This window comes from Chanos chanos, chromosome 3 (assembly GCF_902362185.1).
Source record: "Chanos chanos chromosome 3, fChaCha1.1, whole genome shotgun sequence".
NCBI classification, from domain to species: domain Eukaryota; kingdom Metazoa; phylum Chordata; class Actinopteri; order Gonorynchiformes; family Chanidae; genus Chanos; species Chanos chanos.
The window spans coordinates 7,336,826-7,357,500 of record NC_044497.1 but is presented as its reverse complement, the minus strand read 5'-3'; the positions used below and the strand labels follow the sequence as shown (position 1 = coordinate 7,357,500).

The 20,675-nt window shown below is 39.8% G+C and overlaps 3 protein-coding genes across 4 annotated transcripts in view; 2 read left to right on the top strand and 1 right to left on the bottom strand.

The window, feature by feature from the left end:
* Positions 1-6,743, top strand: part of cntnap2a (contactin associated protein 2a) — a 151,767-nt gene extending 145,024 nt beyond the window's left edge. Inside the window, exons 23-25 of the mRNA XM_030767534.1 lie at positions 4,231-4,461; positions 6,047-6,118; positions 6,544-6,743. Coding sequence (XP_030623394.1) covers positions 4,231-4,461; positions 6,047-6,118; positions 6,544-6,743 — 503 coding nt within the window. The remainder of the gene's footprint in view (positions 1-4,230; positions 4,462-6,046; positions 6,119-6,543) is intronic.
* Positions 6,744-12,854: 6,111 nt separating this feature from the next.
* On the bottom strand, positions 12,855-16,882 carry zfand1 (zinc finger, AN1-type domain 1). Of its 2 annotated transcripts, none has more exons than XM_030769203.1 (8): positions 16,828-16,882; positions 16,413-16,455; positions 16,153-16,192; positions 15,508-15,635; positions 14,942-15,033; positions 14,590-14,711; positions 14,105-14,260; positions 12,855-13,508 (listed from the first exon to the last, which is right to left on the bottom strand). In XM_030769203.1, exons 1-8 carry the CDS (start codon positions 16,880-16,882, stop codon positions 13,332-13,334), a joined length of 813 nt encoding a protein of 270 aa, XP_030625063.1. In that variant the 3' UTR covers positions 12,855-13,331. The 2 variants fall into 2 exon arrangements, with proteins under 2 accessions (XP_030625063.1, XP_030625065.1); XM_030769205.1 differs by having other exon boundaries at positions 14,105-14,239.
* Positions 16,883-17,283: 401 nt separating this feature from the next.
* chmp4c (charged multivesicular body protein 4C) lies at positions 17,284-20,675 on the top strand. Its single transcript, XM_030769773.1, has 5 exons — positions 17,284-17,509; positions 19,018-19,195; positions 20,053-20,161; positions 20,395-20,521; positions 20,614-20,675. The coding sequence occupies exons 1-5, from the start codon at positions 17,284-17,286 to the stop codon at positions 20,673-20,675; spliced, it is 702 nt and encodes a 233-aa protein (XP_030625633.1).

Sequence of the window (20,675 nt, the reverse complement as noted above, 5' to 3'; positions counted from 1 at the left end):
AGCGTCGCTTCAGCGGCCTGCTGGCGTCGGGCCGAAAGCACAAGGATCTGTTTGGTTGTTTTAACTGTTCTGGGACCAGTATGACCCCGAAGCTCTCCTCGAATGCCCCTCCCAATTATTTGCGTATTTGCTAAGGGCTTGATGAAGCCCTCACGAACATGTTCTTCAGTAGAACAAACGAGTAAAATTTCTTTGGCATCTTTGAAGCATGGAATAGAGTTTTATGTCCATATGGATTACGAGCCTATGCTCAACAGTTTAAAAAAAAAAAAAAAAAAAAAGACAATCCACAATATTCTTTTGTTTGTTTCTTTCTTTTTCCTTCCATAACATTGACTCAAGGTACCAAACTCTTTGACATTGGTGCTGTGTTCTCCCGACAGTGTGTTTGTGCTTTGGGTATCGGTGGCTGTACTCACTGAGTAATGTCAAAATGTAAATATTTAAAATATCTGAATGTTGGGGAATCAGTGTCATTTATGTGCGTAGTTGCGATTGTGCCGAATAGCTATGGAAGGGGCGAGGGGGAGGTTGGTCAGTAATGTATGGCAAATGGGAGCAGTGATGAAAAGGCAAGCCGGTATCCAGGCGGGAATTCAACAACTTTCCAGGAAAATTTGCACCAGTAACATCCGCTGAAGGCGCATAAATTTTCCAAGCGTGTTTATAGCCGAGGGCAATCAATATCTGCTGAAGGATGCAGACGTCTTGTTCCGTTCAATGCAAATTAACCCGAATATCCTCAAATGAAATTTCAAGGGACGGATCATATGTTTTCAGTGAAATATGACTTTTACATGAATATCAGAATTTCTCTGAAAAGAGTCACGGTTTAGATTTTATGTGCTATGAATATTAAAGGCCTCTTGTGTATGAATGAGGCGTTCAAAGCCAAAAGCTTTGTTTGGTTGAGAAGAAAAAAAAAAGATGTATCAATAAATCTTTGCATAATTAATACAAACGTAATACCGTTATGGATCAGAAATACGTTTCACGCTCCCTCCGGTAGCTGCACACAGGGACGTTTCTCAGTAAAAAGGAGAATCTACGGGCCAGATCGAATTTCTGTCTGTTGGTATTCAGAGGCAACCTGCATGAAATGAACAAATGTGTTATCTGTCTGGCTTCCCGCGGTAACGGGAGATTGGAACAGGTATTCATGAACGCGTTATCAGCTTCTTCTTTCTGTTTCCCTGAGAGAACGCCAAGGCAGAGATTAACAAGTGCCCCGCGGAAACTGCCTTTTTTTTTTTTTTCCAGCTGTGTGTGGGAGAGAGAAACCTCATTCTGACCTCCCCAAGTCTCAATCATGGAGATTGGTGTGTTGTTTTAGCCCATGGCTGAGGTTGTCCACGCTGTGATCATTGCTCGATGACCCGTAGTCAATCTACTCCCTCTGTCTCTGTTCGTTGCCTCAGGTCGGTCAGGACATTTTAAGACGTGATGTTGGAAGTGAATTCGGGTTGTGAACATTGGGATTAAACATAATGACCGGGGTTGACATAGAAGGTTGTAATATCAAGCAATATATATTACCGACTGACAGCTACAAATCCTGCGAAATCTTTTCCATCTGGATGGGGGCATATATGTTTATGACACATCTTGTTATATAATTAAAATGTAGCATCTTAGATAGATCTTGATTTTTTGGTGCTTTAAATCAAACTTGTTCTTTTTTTTTTTTTATGTTTGAGCGGGTCTGTGGCCTGAAAAAGAATTTCCCGTTTCTGCTCCCATTTTTCTGCATTGCCTCTAACTTACAGTCATAGATCAGCTCATCTTTCAAGAGTACTCTTTTACTGTCCAGTTATATTTAAACTACATCTTTTAGTTCTGTTATGTGAGACCAAATCAAAAATGCCGCATGCTCCCAGGTCTTCGTTAAGTGTAAATAATCCATTTTCGTGCCCTATAAATTTTCTCCCGTGACCTGTGGTTATTCCGGGCAATGCAACCTGATATCCTGTCCTTGGTTTTAAACTTGAGAGGTCCGGTTTGTGTGGACAGAGAATAAGACAAAGAAAGGCGTATTTCCGCCCATTCGACTTTATCTGGAAGACAGATAAGGACATACGGTGTTCAGAAGTTAGGGTTTTGTTGTTGTCTTTCGATTGTTTGTTTGTTCCCAGATCGATATATGATAACTGCAATCTCCTTTGACGAGAATAGATCAGACCAAAGTCCATAAATTCATGTGAAATCACATTGCCATAAAACAAATATGATTTTTTTTTCATTGTCATTTTTAATCTTCTAGGGGTTGAGGAGGCATTGTTTGATTATAATATTCCATTGCCAAAAACAATAGAAAAGCTACATATGAAAAACCTGATAAGCTTTGCGGACAAATGACATGGCTCTATGGGCACAGTGCTGAGAGCGTCACTGGGTCCTGTGATACCAGCTCCTGACCCGTCCGAGTCCAGTGTGTGCCGTACGGGGTTAATTAGCTTAAACGTTGAGAAAAGCCAAAAGGCGCGAGCAAACCCTGCCCTGTTAGATCCGCTAACGCTGGAATGGATCACTGTTAATGTCAATCAGTCCAGGTCAGCAGGATCAATATGACTTTGCGGAAATTTAAACACATCCCGACAGCCCATCGGAAGACTGACAAACGGCTTGTACTTAGTGTAACCATATACGTGGAAACTAAAACGCCCGTTAAATTCCGTCCTTCGCATCAGCAGCAGTGCACAACTCAGCAGAGTTCACTTGAGTCCAGAAGTTTCTGTCATTTCCATCTCCCGTTGTTTTTTTAAATATGTGTCTTCTCTGTTCTCATGTTGCGAATTATGGTGCGTTTCATTAGCTGAAAAATCCACATACCCACTTCACAACATCACCACCTGATTGTGAAATCATTAACAAAGGCCACAGGTCCGCTTCTCTTGAAGTCCAGACCATCCTGATCACCCTAGTCACAAAAGCATGTAAGAGGCATTTTTTTAAAAATACATTCTAAATGACTCAGCACAGATTCTTTCAAGTCTGTAGAGGGGAGGGGTGTTTAATGTCTGATTAGTGTTTTTTTCTATGTATTCATTGGTAATATCAAACATTATATGTCAACATCTGACTTCACTAAACTTTAAAAAACAAAAGTTCTAATAATACTTTATGTGGCATTCTGAACCCTGTAAGTCAAAAGTACGCAGGTCTACATACACACTGAGAGAGACTCAAAGATCTGTGTATGGTCCAGGCTACAGAGACTGGGTTCAGTGGAAGGAAAGACCAGGATCCGGTTTTGTATTCAAACCTGTGGATGAGTATAGTGATGCCGCCAGTCAATAATGCTGCTCATGTCATCTCTGAGGTGCTGTAATTTATATGTGTATATGTCACATACATTCACTGCGGTTCTTCTCCCTTTTTCATTTCCACCCTTCCCTTAAAAAAAAAAAAAAGGTTTTAATTTTTTTTTATGTGCAAGAAGGAGTTTGAGCAGTGTCTTCTCTGACAACAGTAAAAACAAGAAGAATCTTAAAATTTGGTGGACATCCTGGAAAGCAGGCTTTGTTTGGTTTTTCTGTTGTTTGCCAAATGTCATAGTATAATGTTCATAGTATAATTTGCCGTCGACCATAAGGAGAGATTGCGCTGCTCCCTCACAGTTTGAGCAGAAAAGAGAAGCTTTGGAAGAAACTGAGTACATAAACATGTCACTGTTTGAGCAAGCAGATTGATTCTGTTGTTTTCTCTCAATTCCGCTGGGATTCTGCCGCAGTGGATTCTCAGTGGATTTTCAGTGGATTCTCAGTGGCCCTTTCAAGCTGTTTCAAGACATCCATCTGAGTCAGTAACAGGAGAGAAAAAAAAAGAAGGAAAGAGGGAGGGAGGGAGGGAGAGAGAATAACAGAGGGAGAAAGAGAGGGAGACAGAGAGAGAGGAGGACAGTAATGGTGGTAGAGAGCCTGATATGAGAGCGCCTGAAGCCGTGGGTTTATGAGTGCTCCTCTGATAATTTGCATTCTTATTTAGTTATGAATATTGTGACACACCACGGAGCAGACGAGGATGTTTGCATAGACCTGCACTCTCAGCTTTTAACGCCCGCGACGAATGGCATATTAAAATCTATTTTAGTCAAGGAAAGCTTTACATACATCTAAAACGAAAAAAAAAAAAAAAAGATTACATTTTAATGTTTTCTCTTTCTCTATGTCTCTCCCTCTCTCTCTCTCTCTCTCTCCATCTATCTATCTTTATCCCTCTCTCCTGCCACAGAGACTGGTCATATTGACCCGGTGCTGATAGAGAAGTACAACACGCCGGGGTTCGTAGGTTGTCTCTCCAGAGTCCAGTTTAACGGCATCGCTCCCCTGAAGGCGGCTCTCAGGTCCCGCAACCCCGCCCCCGTCTCCCACCAGGGCAAACTGGTCGAGTCCAACTGCGGCACATCGCCCCTCACCATCCCACCAATGTCTGCCGCGACTGACCCCTGGCATCTGGACGCAGGTGAGAGCGCGCGCCCTCAGAGGCAACCGCTCGCTCCTCGTGCCCACCCAAGCTCTGGGTCGTCGTAACTGCAGATTGACTATTGCCTTTGAAGTACATGTGAAGGTTGCATTAAATGTTCTGGGAAGACTGGAGTTTACATTGCTGAGCTGATGGTTCTGTTGTTATGATTGTTTTTATTATGTTTTAACATTATGTTTTATTATGTTTATTGAGGAGGCTTGCCATAGAGATTTGTCTTTGAGGTTTATGTGCAGAGGAATATGAGATAATTACATCATTTCTCAGTCTGTTTTCAAGGCTACCACTGGGGGTGAAAGCTAACCTTTAATGGCCCTTTAAACCACAGCCTCAGACTTAATGTTTAATTACATTTCGTGTCATTACAATGAGAGAAAAGGTTATTAATGAGGTTACTAATGAGGCTTTAATTCTTTAACTCTGTTTAATATCGTTTTAAATGACCAGTGGCTCACTCGCTGTACCAGTGTATCTATTAGATAAAGTCATCTAGATGCTTCGGCCGTAGAAGATTTCTCCGGAGCGTTGTTTCTCGGCCAAGCTGGCGCGCATCCAGAACCGTCCCGCGGAGCGCGGCGCCGTGTGTCTCCCGTCTCTGCTCGAGTCGTGACCTGAGCAGAGACACCTGTCAAAACCTCTTTATAGACCAGCACGTCTTTCCCTGACACGCACAACGCATTTCTTTTAGAGAGCATCGAGTGAAACACATTCGTGTCGAGGCAAATGCCAGAGCTTAGTCAGAATCTGACAGAAAAGCACCGTTGGCATCACGCACAGCTGAGTGAAGTGAATTTTCACCGATACGTATGACATGCTATCTGCCTCTCTATAAAACACAGTAAAAAAAAAAAAAAAAAAAGACAGAAAATTCACAAACTGTTCACACCTCACTAAAAAGATGAGAAAAAAATAGATGAATTTTCTTGCTAGTACGGAAAGGTAGAAACTAAAAAAAAAAAAAGAGAAGAAAAAGACAGCTACACCCTTTGGAGATGGTTGATGCTCCTGATTGTGACATTTTCTGTTTCTGCACCAGCTCAGCCTTCACTGCCCTCTCTTCCCCAGATAGAGAGAACGCAGGCTCTGCAAGTGTATGAAAGACAGCATAGAATGGCTGTATGAGACTAGAGGAACAGCAACCTTCAGAAATATATAGTCATGCTCCTGCTGGTGAAACCTCTCTGTTATTCTAAACATAGCAGGCGCCAGGAGCATGCTCTGTGAGTCAGAGAGCCTGCGAATCTCCATACATCTCTGCTCCGCTTAGTTGCTATGGTCACTGTCGCTCTCGAGAATTCCGTGACATGAATCGACAGCTCTTCGGAACGAAGTTCCCCCACGGGCCACTTTGGTCGGTGAATTTTGGAGCTGGGACCACGTTCAACACGGGCGTCTCATAGTCACTTTGCAGTTTTTGGATAAATGTTGCACTGTTTGGACCGAGCATTCGGCGTTGAGTCGATGGTACATGTTAGCGATTTTCGGTTCGGAAAAGGACATAAGGCTGTGGCATAACTGAACGTTTTTTTGGGGGGGTTTTTTATCAAATGTTTTTTTTGTGCAGGTGCTGACTTTCCTTTTAACGAGGAGAGAGTAATTCCCGATGGAGTCAACAGGAATTCGGCAATAATCGGAGGTTCGTAGAATCTCTTAACCCTCCTGCGTTACGGTATCACGAACGAAAATTATGAAACAAATTGCTTTGGCCCTGGATGTTGTTTTATATACACACCAGTCGTTTATATATGAGTGAGAGGACACAAGAGGCCATGCTATCTTGTGAAACAGCCATAATTAAAAGTTTTTCTGGGCTGAGCCTAACAACACTTTTTAACCAGTGCTGCATTTACAATATAGCATGGCCTGTGAGATCCAGAAAACTTTAGGGGTCCATCAGTTGGGCAAATATGCACTGATCATAAGCCAGTCTTCTAAAAACCTCAGACATCTCATTTGAACACACAGTTTTTTCCTTTAGCATTTCTTTCGGTAAAAGATAAGTTAGTCCTTTTGGTTTTACCATGTTTTTTATTGTTGTTGTTGTTGTTGTTGTTCTTACAGGTATCATAGCAGTGGTAATCTTCACAATCCTGTGCACTCTAGTGTTCCTGATTCGTTACATGTTCCGTCACAAAGGGACGTACCACACAAATGAGGCCAAGGAGAGAGAGTCAGCCGAATCGGCAGACGCCGCCATCATCGGCACCGACCCCAATTTCACAGAGACCATCGACGAGAGCAAGAAAGAGTGGTTCATCTGAAATGACTAGAAACATCTTCAGCCAGGCATGGGGGCTGTATAAACTCTTTGAGTATCTAGGGGGTTTTTTGTTGGTTTGTTTGTTTGTTTGTTTTTTTCAGTAACAGAAAGTGAGGAAGCTTTGGGACTTTGATCAGCTCTCACCTGAGAAACTGTACATAACGAACGGCTTGTCTTTCCTTTATATTGTGTTTGAGAGTTTCAGGCTAAACTTTAAATATCTTAATCTCTGTGTGAAAAACACTGTTACTCTTATTAAGTTCTTTATACGAGATTGAAAAATTACGCCAGAAGAAATATCAGATTTGCTATTATTATTATTTTAATTATTGTTCATTCTCATCCTCTGTTCTCTTCTTTAAGCTCCTGAACAATCTTAATGTGCATAGTATCCTAGCAACGGACATCAATTATTGACATCTGGTAAATACTGATGTCAGAATTTGACAGCTCTATCTTAAGACCAGATTCGAGAGGTTTTAGAAGGAAAATGTATATGCCAAATGCTCTATGTAGATATGTTGATTTGATTCGAAAATAGACATCTATGAATTTGATTTTACAGACCAGGACAATAGATTGTATCCATCAGCATTTCAGTAAAACGTCGAGAAAGGTAAACAGGCATTTGGTGAGAGTACTGTAAATAAATGGTATGCTTGTATGCACAAACATTTTGTTTAGTTTCTGTTAAAAGCTTCTGAGCATATAGATTTTTATCTGCGTTTTTGTTGCCAAACACCTTCCAGTCTTATCAGCTTACTTTTGAAGATTTAAATAATATGTGGCTTCTATAAATGCTATTTTTGGTTGGTTGGTTTGTTTGTTTGTTTGTTTGTTTGTTTGTTTGTTTGTTTCCTTGTTTGTTTCATCAACACGTTCATGACCTGAACTTGAAGTGATGGGGAGGGGGGCAAAATGATTGTGGACCTCCCCAAACATGCAGCACTGAGCTTAAAGTGAGCCCCCCCCCCCCCCCCCCCCCCCCAAGAAGAAAACGTTAAACATGTAAACCTGTTGAACGGCTTAATCAAAGGTGCCTTTGGGATTCAGCCAACTAGCCTTCAATGACTATGAAGATACACTCAATATAAACATATATATATATATATATATATATATATATATATATATATATTGGCAACAGGACTTTGAACGTAGGTATGTGGGGGTTTGTCTTTCTGTAACTAGGGGTTAGTGTTTAAGACCGGTAAAGACGTGCATGAATTAGCGAGCAACACTCTAACCGCGCAGCCTTTGTCCAGTTAGCATCCAGATTAGGTCTGGTGCACGGGGCTTTTAGGGAGGAGACATGACGCAATTTATATTCTTTATTTTTTATCAAATTCATTTCAATTTATAACAGTGAATTATTGTGAGTGTTCTCTTTGTTGACTGTTAAACGCATATGGAATTGTTTTCTTTTATTGTTTGTGTGTTCCTTTGCTTATTTGTTTTGTTGACTTGTTCGCTTGATGTTGTTTCTTTGTTTTTTTACAAGTTTCTTTTTGCATTTTACTGATTCCAGTTATGTTTTTGTTTTTTGTTTTTTTTTTTTCAGAAAAGAAGAGAATGTTTGTATCTGTTTATGTTTATATAATTTGCCCAAAACAGTTCCCTTAATGTCCACAGGAGGCGCCCAAAAGCCCCTTCAGTTAGGTCCTAAGCGACTACGTGAAAGTATAAAAGTGATCGTTATGAATCTTCTAGCAGGAGAGAGGATTATTGGATGTGTACATCACATCTATAGAAAATCTCTAGTCCATTCTGTGTGTGTGTGTATGTGTGTGTGATGAAGAACAAGACAAAGATGATGTCACAATGAATGACAAACACTGATGTCATAAGCACTGTCACATCCCTGTGCGACTTCACTAGCACTCTTAACAGCTACCCGTAGCACTACATAACAGATATTCAAACATAAAGTAATCCTATGACAGCCAGTAATGATGAGATATAAATATAGAAATATAAATATCAGCTCTGTATGAGGATACCCTGCCTTGTTTGTACAGCCAAGAAATATTACATGTTTCAACATGGGACTTTTCCACCCAGCGGGTCATTTAAAAGGGAAATGATTGACAAGAGGTGTCGTGGACTGAGAGAACCTGAGAACCTAAGACACAGAGTGATGCTTTGGAAACAATCTGATTTAAAACAAAAAGAAAAAAGAATGGGAATCAGATTAGGGACATTCTGATTTCCACTCTCAGCATATTTCTGTTTAGTTGGTCTTATTCTGGTTCCATAACCACTCCCTGCTAAACAGCTGTTTTCAGTCTGAATAATGTCTGGATTAAGCATGTAAGTGATCTCTGATCTGGGAAAATATTTGGTAGCATGTCACATTAAGGCCTCGTTTTATTGTATTGTGGCTTGTTATAAACATGTCAAAGCAACTAATACTGATATGCCTGCAAAACCATACCTTTAAATTGCCTTGAATGGTTCATTCTTTCAACAGCCTTTGCATTATCTCAGAGCTTATAACAATATCCCCCCAAATTTTACTAATAACTGATTCGCTAAGATGACACATAGAGGTTTATTCTCTCTTATAACAAGTCTTTGATGCACTATGACACCTCATAGCACCTTATAAACGCATTGGTTTTACGACTACACGTTTCACTGAAGTCACAGACATAAAACAACAGTTCCGGCGCAAGAGATATCTTCTGATCACACAGATGAGTCATCGATCTGCAGGCTAAGGGATCTATTTAAATTACCTTTACTTTACGTTGAGTGAACAGAGATTTATGTTGACCTGTCTCTGACTTTAGCAAGGTGAGGGAATTGGTCCAGAGTACAGGGGAATGTAGCAATCCTATTCGCATGTCTCCACGGTTCCCTCAGCTTCAATAGGCTGTATTCTCATATATGAAATATATATAAATATATATATATATATATATTATAACCACAGCTTACATAACACAGTCACTTTACATCAGCTGAGATATGTCTTGTTTTTGTACAGTAGTACTATTGGTTTAAACATGCTTTTTTTTTTTTCTTCTGTTGTTTTACAATAAATATAATATATAAATATATTTTTTATGAAGATGTTTTATAGATGACTTAGCCATCGTCTGTGATTTTTTTAGTCTCCTTATCATCTGGAGTGTATTGAATGTGTGCCCTGTTATTGACACTAGAAGTTTCTTCAGAATTTGTGAGGATGGATGCTGTGTTTCAGTGTCGGCCGCAACGGAAAATGTAAAAAAAAAAAAAAAAAAAATGAGACAAATCTAAAAATTCACCCTTTTCAAATGCCAGTGTTTTTATTTCATTTTTCTGTCAAAGCTGAAGTGTGAACAATATAACGTTCTTCTTCTTTCTTTACGCTGAATGTCATCTGCTGCCGTTTATGTCGTATGGAGATCTACATTATAAAATATAATAATTGCAAAATGCTTTTATGCCTTCTGATAATTGTAAATACAGATACGTTTTAAAGAGGCTTGATTTTTTTTTTCTGTCTTTCTTTTACAGCTTCAGATTTCTACCAGATAACAATTATGAAATCTTTTAAACTTTATCTATTTTTGTTTGTTTGTTTGTTTGTTTGTTTGTTTTTTAGTAAATAGTCATTTAAATTCTCATCGTTACATCTTTTCTCTGTACATTTTCTTGATGATTCTGCCTCTGTATTTTCATTCAATGATAGATTCAGCAGAAGCATGATCACTGTATGTGAAATTTGTACATAGTGTACTGTATACTATGGTGGAAAAATCATAACTGTATTTACTCTTGGGACATACTTTTTAACTTTTGTTATGATAATGAGAAGTCAGGAATGAATAGTACAATACTTTTTATATTTAGTACAGCTCAGTTCTCAACTGGCTGTTTACTGTACAATATTTGTATTGGCCATCTCTTTTCATTCATCGCATTAGTATGTGAGGCCTGGACGCAGATAAAAAGACATCATAATAAATGTGACTATTCTTATGGGAGGGGAAATTAAAAATGAAAATGTATCTATCAAGCGTTTGTCGTGAAGTTCATTTGCATTCGGACGTGTTTGTTTCATCGGAGAGATAAGAATTTTCACATGCGTTTTTTTTTTTTTTGGTACAGAGCAAACATCAGTGAAGCCCTATTTACAACGCATCAGCGTATACAGATAGACCACTGTACAAACAGACTTCTATCATCACAGTTTGAAGTCTAATTCAAGCAAATCGCCGAAAAACTGTTCTACTGATTAAATATTTATAATGGAGGTTGTTGTATGAAATGCTCTGTCAGTACACTTTTCCTTACACACAGCATCATCCAACCATGAAGCAGACCACTGTAGTTTTTTTTTTTTGTTTGTTTGTTTGTTTTTTTCAGTAGGCATGCTCTTGACCTGCTGAAGAAGAGGTTTGTCTAAATGACAGGCCTCATGGGCTAGAATGTTTGAGTCTGTCTCTTCAGCTGCAGTCCTTTCTATGTTCTCTTTTACAGTGTGTTGATTTGGCTGATGTGTGCATAATTTACACTACTGTACGCCCAACTCAAATATATGTTTAACTCATTATAAATACATCAAAAATGTCAGTTCATGCCAGGTTATAGAGCGTTGATTTTCAAAGTCTACCTCTTACATAATTCGGTCCTTCTTAAATAAATTCAGAAGACCCAGATGTTGCTATAAATTCAGATTCATAAATTCAGATGTTTCATATTTCATGAGAAAGGGGTCCCTGTTACAGTGAGCTGAGGTGCAGGGTGAGTCAACTTCACTGAGGCGCCTCCCAGTGGTGAAAGTGTGTAAAAGTGTGTAAAGTGTGCAGCCAGTGCTACATCACACACATTCTCTCCAAATGTTTGTTCGGTGGGTTGTTTAGAACTTATGTAGATTCACTTCATCAATATCATTTTCTGTCTAGGTAAAAGTTTTCATTCAGTTTTGGCATGAAGATTCAGTCTCCAAGAATAACTGAATTAAAGCATTGTTCTTCAAAATCTGTGTCTCCTGATCTGCCTACAGCACAGGGAGAGTCTTGGGAACGTTTAGTGAACCATCCATCCTGGGTGAAAGATGGATGGATGACAGATACATGATGAAAGCTGCCACAAACATCCATAAATGTTTATGGCCCTCACAAAACCCGCCTCAACCATTATTGTATCTCTGCATACTTTTGCCTCGTGTCTTTGACGCAGCGATTCAGTCTGTCACGATTTCTTTTTATACTTTACAGTACCAGTGTAACTCTCTTTGTATTATCATTTAACACTGAGTTTTGTGAAGTTAATAATTATGATGTTAGACACTGCACAGGCAGTATTTACATATTAACTGACTCCACCGTGTGATCCATTTTGTAAATAGGACAGGGTGAATTCACGTTAGATATTTATTCATTTCTATAGGTGTACATGCATCTTTTTTCAGTTCTTTATTGTTCTTTATAACCATGGATGATCTCTTTGAATTGCTTTTGTGTATGTGTCTTGTGTCTCCACCATGACGTCTGCCAAACATTTTATGTTTGAAACCAAGAACAGCTTCATGTTTTATGATAGGTCATAACTGCTTATTGTGTCAATTAAGAAAATCACACACTCTTCATAGTGTTACACTGTTTGCAAATAATAGCATTAAATGATAGAGATATAAACCATTCACATTCAAAAACGAGCTTCATTATTGCTCCGGAACTATTTATGCCTCCGGTGCAATGAAAATGCATGCCTGCTTATATTTAAATGTGCAGACGTGTACGGTGTGCTAAATAACAAAGTTGCTCGGGAATTAGAACAAGAAGTTTATGCTTTCTAATGTTTTCTCACCACACATACAAATAAAAACACCACATTCCAAGGGTGCTGGAACCTGCCGATAGCTTGTTTTCCTGGGTTCAGCGTAAGCAAAGGTTGCTATGTGTAAAACCAACAACAACGGCTAGCACAGAATATCTTCACCAGCTGCCTTCTGCCTTCTCTCTGGTATTGGGTAAATGCTTTGGCTAAAAAGGCGTGAATGTCCAAGATTCCGATGATGCTTTTTGTGTAAAGACTGCTCCAGAAAGTAAAGAAGACACGCGCAATTACAAACATTTGCACTTTATTATCTTTAAAAACAAGATAATACAGAAAAAAATACACCTCAGATAAATAAAATGACTGTGAGAAGATGAGCACTCGTATTCTCTCATATGATCCAGACACAGACACACTAATCCATTCACTGTCAGGGTCGTACTCAGGAACATAGGAGCATTGCCTTCTTTTTTGTTTTGTTTTGGGTTTTTTTTCACTAATTTACACATTTGTTTAGAATTCTGGACTTCAACTCCCAGCAGACAGTGAGAGAGAGAGAACAGTGATGTCACAGGTAGTTTACTTGACCATATATTGGAGCCAATAGAATGTTCTCTCTTTCACGGTTTAGTCTCCGAGCTGCACGAGACTCTTCTTGGCCATTCATCTCCTGTCCATTAAAACATTTCATAATAAGTAGACACACAGGATCACTTCAGCCGCTTGATCTCTCCGTGCTGAAGATCAGATATGGAGAACAGGACGGCTGATCCCAGATCAGCGCTAGAACAGGGGGAACTGTCCTTGTAGAGGTGGGTCAGGAGGGAGGGATGTAGGCGGAGACATCTTCCAGCCCCGTGCTGTCGTTATCCAGGTACTCCAGTATGACGTTGCCCCCGTTGTGGAGGGGCGAATCTTGCAGGGAGAGCAGAGACTGCAAGCAGGCGTCCATCTTCAAAGCTTGGCCGGTCTCAGGGTGACATAAACGCAGCTTCTGAAAAGTGCGACAGAGAGCACACGCAATAAAAGACACAGTTAAAGCCGAGTGTTTTCACAGAACGCCGTGGACGACAACAAAAAAAAAGCGGTAAATTCTACAAATCTGTAAATAAGCAAGAATAATAACAACAATAACAACAACCCTGGCCTGTGTGCAGTAACCCTTACATAAACTGATCCTGTAACAGTCCACAACCCTGGCCTCTGTACAATAACCCTCACATAAATAGTGATATTGGGCTCTAAATAAATATTATTATTATTATTATTATACACTGAATAAAAATAAGATTCTAAAGGAAACAGCGGCAAAAGCTTTCACTCCTATCGATAAAACTGTCCTTTTGGCGGCAATGTTTTACTGGTTCCTCTCTGACGTCACATAGTATTCATCTGCATTTTACTGATCTAATGCAAAGTACACAGCGTCGGCTGACATAATACACACCAGCACAGTTTGAATGGTAATGCACCGACTGTGGTTTTGCACATAATCTCTGATCATCAAATTACAGCAGATCAGATTTACACAATTTTAGTAACCTGGGAAGACCTTAAGCGTTAGGTTGGGACTGTGTTGTCTTGCTTTACCTTTGCTGTGAGGACGTTATTGTTGTTCTTCAGCCCGGCCTGAGAGGCAGCAAAGTCCACAACCTTCCCCACCGACCATTTGGAGCAGAAGAACATGGGGAGGCTGGAGTCTTTGGACTCTTTGGGCAGAAACACCTGGAAATACGTCCGCTCCGTCTAGAGAGAACATCCAAAGTCAAGCTCTTAGTTTGATTCAGCTCCTCAATTAACGATAAAGTCATCGAGAACTGAACAGTTAAGACACTTGTGCAACACATCAGGTCAATTACTGAACAGTAAAGCATTCAAATCTAAGCCATTTGTGAGAAGTATTTCATTATCAAACAGATATGATACAAAAATAAAGTCATGTTGATATTTGTCATGAAGAGTCTGCAACTGGTCCCACCACTGATTTCTAATATGGGCTGCGTGAGTGTTAGTAACCATGACAACTGTGTCATTGACTTCGTGAAAACAAAAACTGGGTGGTCCTTCCTTAGTACCTGTGGAAGTCCCTTGTCTCCTGAGGCATGTAGCTTTAGCTTCATTAGCGCAACCTTAGCAGCAGTTGCACTGTTCTTCGCTCCTTTTCTGCCTCTGCTCACGGGTGCATTTTTCTTTGACTCTGACCAAGACAAAAAAAAAGAAGAAAAAAAATAAATCAGTTACGTTTGCATTGCACAACTATGCAGTGTAGTGCTTCAGTGACCTCTTGTGGACAAACAGGGAAAATACATATTAATGTCTGTTTCCTAAATCATCCACACTGAACCACTTTAGACATGACTTGACAATGAAATATAAATCCAATGACAGGATAGCAGTATAAACTAGTGTTCAGTGGTAGGTACTGACCCACGATCTTCTGCACCAGCTCTTGTGTGGCAGCCATTCGAGGCTTGGCAATTTCGAGCTTCTCACACTTGTGGTCATCCTGATGTCGATGCCTGAGGAGAGAAGGACAAGGTACTCATAGGGGAAGAAAAGACAGTGGAAACAAACTGAGACCCTTATTTCCCACTTTAAAAAACTACTGGCATTATTAGTAAGCAAAGGAATATAAACACTGAGTAAACAAACAAAAAAATAAACAAAACAATTAACAGAGATTATCAGATGAATCGATCTCAGTGCTCTGTGTTGTAACTTAAACAGTGCTTTTGTTCAGTTCTGTGGTGCTTTTACTAAAGGCAAATGGTAACCTGTCTCATATACGGAGAATGTGAAAGAGAAATGACACATAAAGACAAGAGCAGTATTGAAGAATATGGTGAGTTTTTTTAATGATTAGACTGTAGATAGGTGCTACTCAAACACACAACATATTGAATTTCTCTCTACAGTAAAGCAATGTGTTTTTTTTTTTTTAAGTCATGTTCCATTAAAAATAATTTTAAAAAAATCAGGTTCTGGCTACATACGCGAGGCAAAAGTGTTTCTGACAATGAGGGCAAATCACTGGCAATAACTCCTTTCCTTTACAGTCCTCAAAAGTGCACTGGTGCAGTGTGCTTTCCCCTGTGACAGGGATCTCCCTCTGCACAGGGACCTGGAACACAAGACACAAGGTAAGAGGTTGGAAGGGGGAGGGGGGAGGTGGGTGAAGGACATTCACTCGCTAGTGGTGAGACTGAAAGTCGATTGATAAATAGTGTATCTATTTCTATTTTTGTTTCTGTTTTTTTTATGTAACTATTTATCCTGTTTATATCATTTGTTTGTTTGTGTTTTTGTTGATTGTTTCTTTGGGGAGTTTTTTTTTTTGTCACTTCACATTTAGCTAATTTCTGTACTTCAGTAATATTGTAGACGTTGGGTATTGCCTTTCTTTCTAAGCATTAATAAATAGGTCCTCCGGTGGGGGGGGGGGGGGGGGGGGGGGGGGGCAAAAAACCCCCAAAAAACAAACAAGACAGAAGGTTGTACATTAGACTCAACACTAAAAATAAGCAAAACAAAATATTTCCTTTCCTATTTAATAGACAGTTTCAGTCTCACGAGACTCAATGCTGTAATAATGAAGCTACAAATTATATTTTGATTTTAAGACAAAATTCGGAACTTACCTCCGGACAGGAGTGAGCGTCCCGGCTCCTGTGCTCAAGGCTTGAGAAGGGTTTTGTGACACAAACACACACCTCAGTAACTTCAGATATATCAGAGCCGATACAATGCAGTTAAAAATATTATATTGATATAGATCATATAATCCCATGTACGACTATCCCGTACACTAGCAACGCAGACAAAATGTAAACAACATTGAGGGTTCGACTAATGGCATGTTAACGACGAACTAAGAAGAGGCAAGATCACAAAATCTTACCAAAATACTCCGGCACAGGCGTCACACACGAAAGGCAGAAAATCTAATACGAAATGAACGTAAGCCAAGTTACTGCTGACTCACATGCTAGTTAAATTATTGCTTTGGCTTAAGCTTGACAGATCAAATTAAATCAGATTAAATGCGGTTAATATTCTTTACATTCAGTGAAACGCTTTTCTAGATGGAAATGATCTAACAGTGAACGTTTCAGATTATAAAATAAGATACCAGCAGATACTAGCCTCCACCGGAATTTGTTAGTACGCTACAAAACAATGCTAAGAGGCTAACACAGTTGCACAATAAGTTAACCAGTTACCAAAAATACATCACAGATCTGTGTCTTGTATGTTAATTGAAGCAAAAGTTATCAAATTAAATAATCCCAAATCGGGAGAGATGTTAAACGGACCTTTCTGGTGACAAGACTTGATCTCACAATGTTTTCCAATGTCCAGTTCAGCCATGTTGAAATGACGTCACAACACGTCAGAAACGTCAGAGATTTTTTAAGCGAAATAAATATATATTTTTTTTAATTAAATGTCTTTTATTCAAACCACTGAAACTACATTTAAAACGTCTTATTAATGAATTAGACACCCAACAGTCGCAATATTCTACAAACACCAATTTTTTTTTAATAACAGTCAACGCGACCTACCTGAGTGAGGTGAATGGCTTGCTCAGGTGTCGAGTTGCAGGAAGCCACGCACAGGTGTGTCGTTGTTTTGAATTGAATCTGAAAAGTGGACAATCTGGAATTGCTTCTCTGCTCTACGTTCATTCTCATTCCTTTGCTTAAAGCTAGCAGGTTCGTTGCAGAGGTCCCGAGTATAGTACACCTGCCAGCTTCAAAGCATCAACCATGAGTAAGATATCCAAAATGTTCAAGGGGAGCTCTAGTTCGGGCTCGGGCTCCAGCTCCAGTTCGAAATCAAAGCACCGATCTCGGACTGGACCCTCCCCACAAGAGGCTATTCACAGGCTTCGCGAAACCGAAGAAATGCTTACGAAAAAGCAGGACTACTTGGAAAAGAAAATTGAGCAGGAACTTATGATCGCGAAGAAAAATGGCACCAAAAACAAAAGAGGTAATCTTAGTTAAATGTTAAACTTATTTGAAACTGTTTGTCTGAAATAGGGCCATTGATTCCCCTACCAATTTCGAGGAAACATTTCGACTGAGAAAAGTTTTTATTTTTCCAGTGGGAATGGACAGGCGCTGTCCAAAAGTCAATTTTAATAACTCTTTTTAATTCTTACAACGTCGGATTCGATAGTTACGCTATCCCGTGGACAATATGAGTGAATTAAACACTGGTATTGAACAGTGTCAGGGCTTCGTGGAATCTGGCATCTCTAATCTCTTTTCTTGCTTGCATGCTTGTTTTTTTATTCCTCCCGGGAGCGGCAGAAACTGCACCTAAGGCATCTTGCTCTTCTGGCCTCCCTTCATTTACCAGGCACACCCCTTTTTGTTTCAAGGATTTCGTGTAGATTTTGGGGGTGACAAGTGAGGGCTCTGCTTTGTGTAGTGAGCAGTTTTACCCCTATTAAAGCATTTGGATTACTCGCCGCACGACTACTGAATAGCCTGCCTTTACAGACGCTTAAAAAAGGCAACTTTTCGCAAATGTGGAAGAGTAAGACATTGGCTTTATTAAGTTTTGGTGTATTACATAACATTCTACACCCTCGTATAATGTATTGTCTCTTTGGTATTCACACAAACGTTTGGTTGCTGATATGATATTCCTTTCTTTTTTCTGTCACAGGTCCATGTGGTGCATTTTTTCATGCAGCCTGCTTAACTGCTATCTCAACTTTTCTTTATGCTATCTTAACTTTTGGCTTATACTATCCTAGGATGTTACGGTCCAGGTCGATGGATCAGGCTAGATACAATGGATCAGAGAGATTTCCTGATACCCAAACACTGCCTTTTATTTTTACAAATACAAGTGTTGATTCTAATATGTTTTTCTAAGACAGTTTGGTTCTAATATATTTTCAAACATATCTTCACTCACTCTTTTTTCCCCGCCTTCAAGTTTCCTATGTATTACCGTTCTCATTTGCCTTCCAGTGCTGTTCATGATGTTTCTATTGTCTTGCCAGCAGTGCCATAAGTCCAATCAAAGGGACCATTTACTGCCAGTGAACAAACCATCACTAGTTCATCTGTAACTGCTTTTCGTGTGCTAGTTTCTCTTTTATTCTACATAGCCAGAAAATATACTGTGATATACTTCAAACATAGAGGACATAGCGGGATTTTGGTGTCGTGAAACAGGCACAAGATGTGTTAGTAGATATTTTAGTTCTTTAAGTGTCAGTCACACTCACAGTGACAACTGTGATGACTAAGAGAATTAAGGAGTGTGCTGATGATCACCTTGACAACGTGCTCTATCATCGTCACCTGTATTGTTTCAGTTCGTCTCTCCATAGTTACTCACTGTTGATCCTATGTCTTCATTTCATCTTTCTCTCACGACTGCATGTTCCTTTATCGAGCCCTCATTGATGATGATGATGATGATGATGATGGTGACGATGAGAGTGATGATGGTCATAATGTACTTCGGTCTTTGTCCAGCTGCTCTACAGGCCCTGAAGAGGAAGAAACGCTTCGAGCAGCAGCTGACGCAGATTGATGGAACGCTGTCTACCATCGAGTTTCAACGGGAGGCGCTAGAAAATGCCAACACCAACACTGAAGTGCTGAAAAACATGGGCTTTGCTGCAAAGGCTATTAAAGGAGTACATGAGAAGTTGTGAGTACCATCTACACAGAGCTAAATAGTACAACCACATTACACAGTAAAGAGAAGACCTGAAGATGATCAGAAATCACTTTAAGATGAAGACAAAGAAAAGAAAAGAAAAGAGAGGAAAAAAAAAAACATTTCTTTGAAGGTTCGTTGTCAAAATACCCAACCCCTGTTAACGGTATTGGAAAGTACTGGGAAATCAGTGGAATTTTTCTTGTTGTTTTTTTTTTTTTTAAATGCCCGAAAAACCCAAGTGATTACTAAAAAGTTACTGGAAGCAAAAAAGGAAAACATCCAGGTGCATGCTGCAACAATATAATGCACTTAAAATATTGAATTTTTTTAGAATATTGAATTTTTTTTTTAGAGAAAGGCTTATGCCACACCCGTCAATCAACCTGACAGTCCTGCAATGACGACTTCATACATATTTACTTTGTCCATAACTGCTCTGTCATAAGCAAATGTTGTTGTTTTTGTTTCTGAGGACTTTGAGCCTTTCGTGCGTCAGTCTCAAGGTTCACAAAACTATGTGCTCTGTGAGCCCTTGAAATCCTTTTGGGTGTGTCAAAAAACCAAAGGTTGCGAATGTTCTCAAAGCGCATGGTTAATGCTCGTTTTAATTGGCACTAACTTTACGCAGCTGAATCAGTCTTTGCATAGACGTTGCACAGATAGTCAAATCAAAGTTTTATATACTACAATTATGTGCATAGTGTCGCTTTGTGTCTCTGCCTTTCATTTAGTCCTTTGTTCTTAATTGTTCCAATAACATTTCAAATGATAACTGACAACCATAAATAAACCACACATTAAATCTGATTTTCATTGCCTCTCTGGTCCGCCCACCTCTTTCTTAGGGATCTGGATAAGATTGACTCTCTCATGCAGGACATTACGGATCAGCAGGAAGTGGCTCAGGAGATCTCTGATGCCATCTCACGACCTTTTGGAGACCAGTTTGATGAGGTACTCCAGCGTCAGCGGCCCAGTATACTTTGCTGTTTTTATTATTTGTGCTAGAACTGTCTCTCAGGTTGCATAAGGTCAAAAAAAATGATTGCGCCTGTTAACAAATACAGGTGTTTAAGTGGTAGTTCATGCAAAGCTTTCACATGCTCCATAACTTTGCTAATAAAATTGTGTGTGTGCGCGCGCGCGTGTGTGTGTGTGTGTGCATGCCTGTGTGTATAATTATCCAGGATGAGCTGCTGGCAGAGTTGGCTGAGCTTGAACAGGAGGACCTGGAGGAGAGCATGAAGAACATGGGTAAACTACCCAGTGTACCATCTGCCAAGCTACCAAGCACAAGACCAAGTCACCGTACTCGTATGTATCCAGCTCATCTCCATTCTACTCCCTCGTGCCAAAACCCCTTTTCTGCAGGCTGACACAGACTAATTTCCGTTGTATTTCTACAGAATCAAAGAAGAGGGTAGAGGATGACGCTGACATGCAGATGCTCGCTGCCTGGGCCACTTAA

Bases quoted from the DNA above. Each gene is read 5' to 3' on its own strand.
- chmp4c (XM_030769773.1), top strand. From the start codon at position 17,284: ATGAGTAAGATATCCAAAATGTTCAAGGGGAGCTCTAGTTCGGGCTCG. The intron at 17,510-19,017 runs GTAATCTTAGTT...GTCTTTGTCCAG, and splicing joins TGGCACCAAAAACAAAAGAG to CTGCTCTACAGGCCCTGAAG. The intron at 20,162-20,394 runs GTACTCCAGCGT...ATAATTATCCAG, and splicing joins TTGGAGACCAGTTTGATGAG to GATGAGCTGCTGGCAGAGTT.
- zfand1 (XM_030769203.1), bottom strand. From the start codon at position 16,882: ATGGCTGAACTGGACATTGGAAAACATTGTGAGATCAAGTCTTGTCAC. The intron at 16,456-16,827 runs GTCCGTTTAACA...ATTTCGTATTAG, and splicing joins CAAGTCTTGTCACCAGAAAG to ATTTTCTGCCTTTCGTGTGT. The intron at 13,509-14,104 runs GTAAAGCAAGAC...CGCACTTTTCAG, and splicing joins ATAACGTCCTCACAGCAAAG to AAGCTGCGTTTATGTCACCC.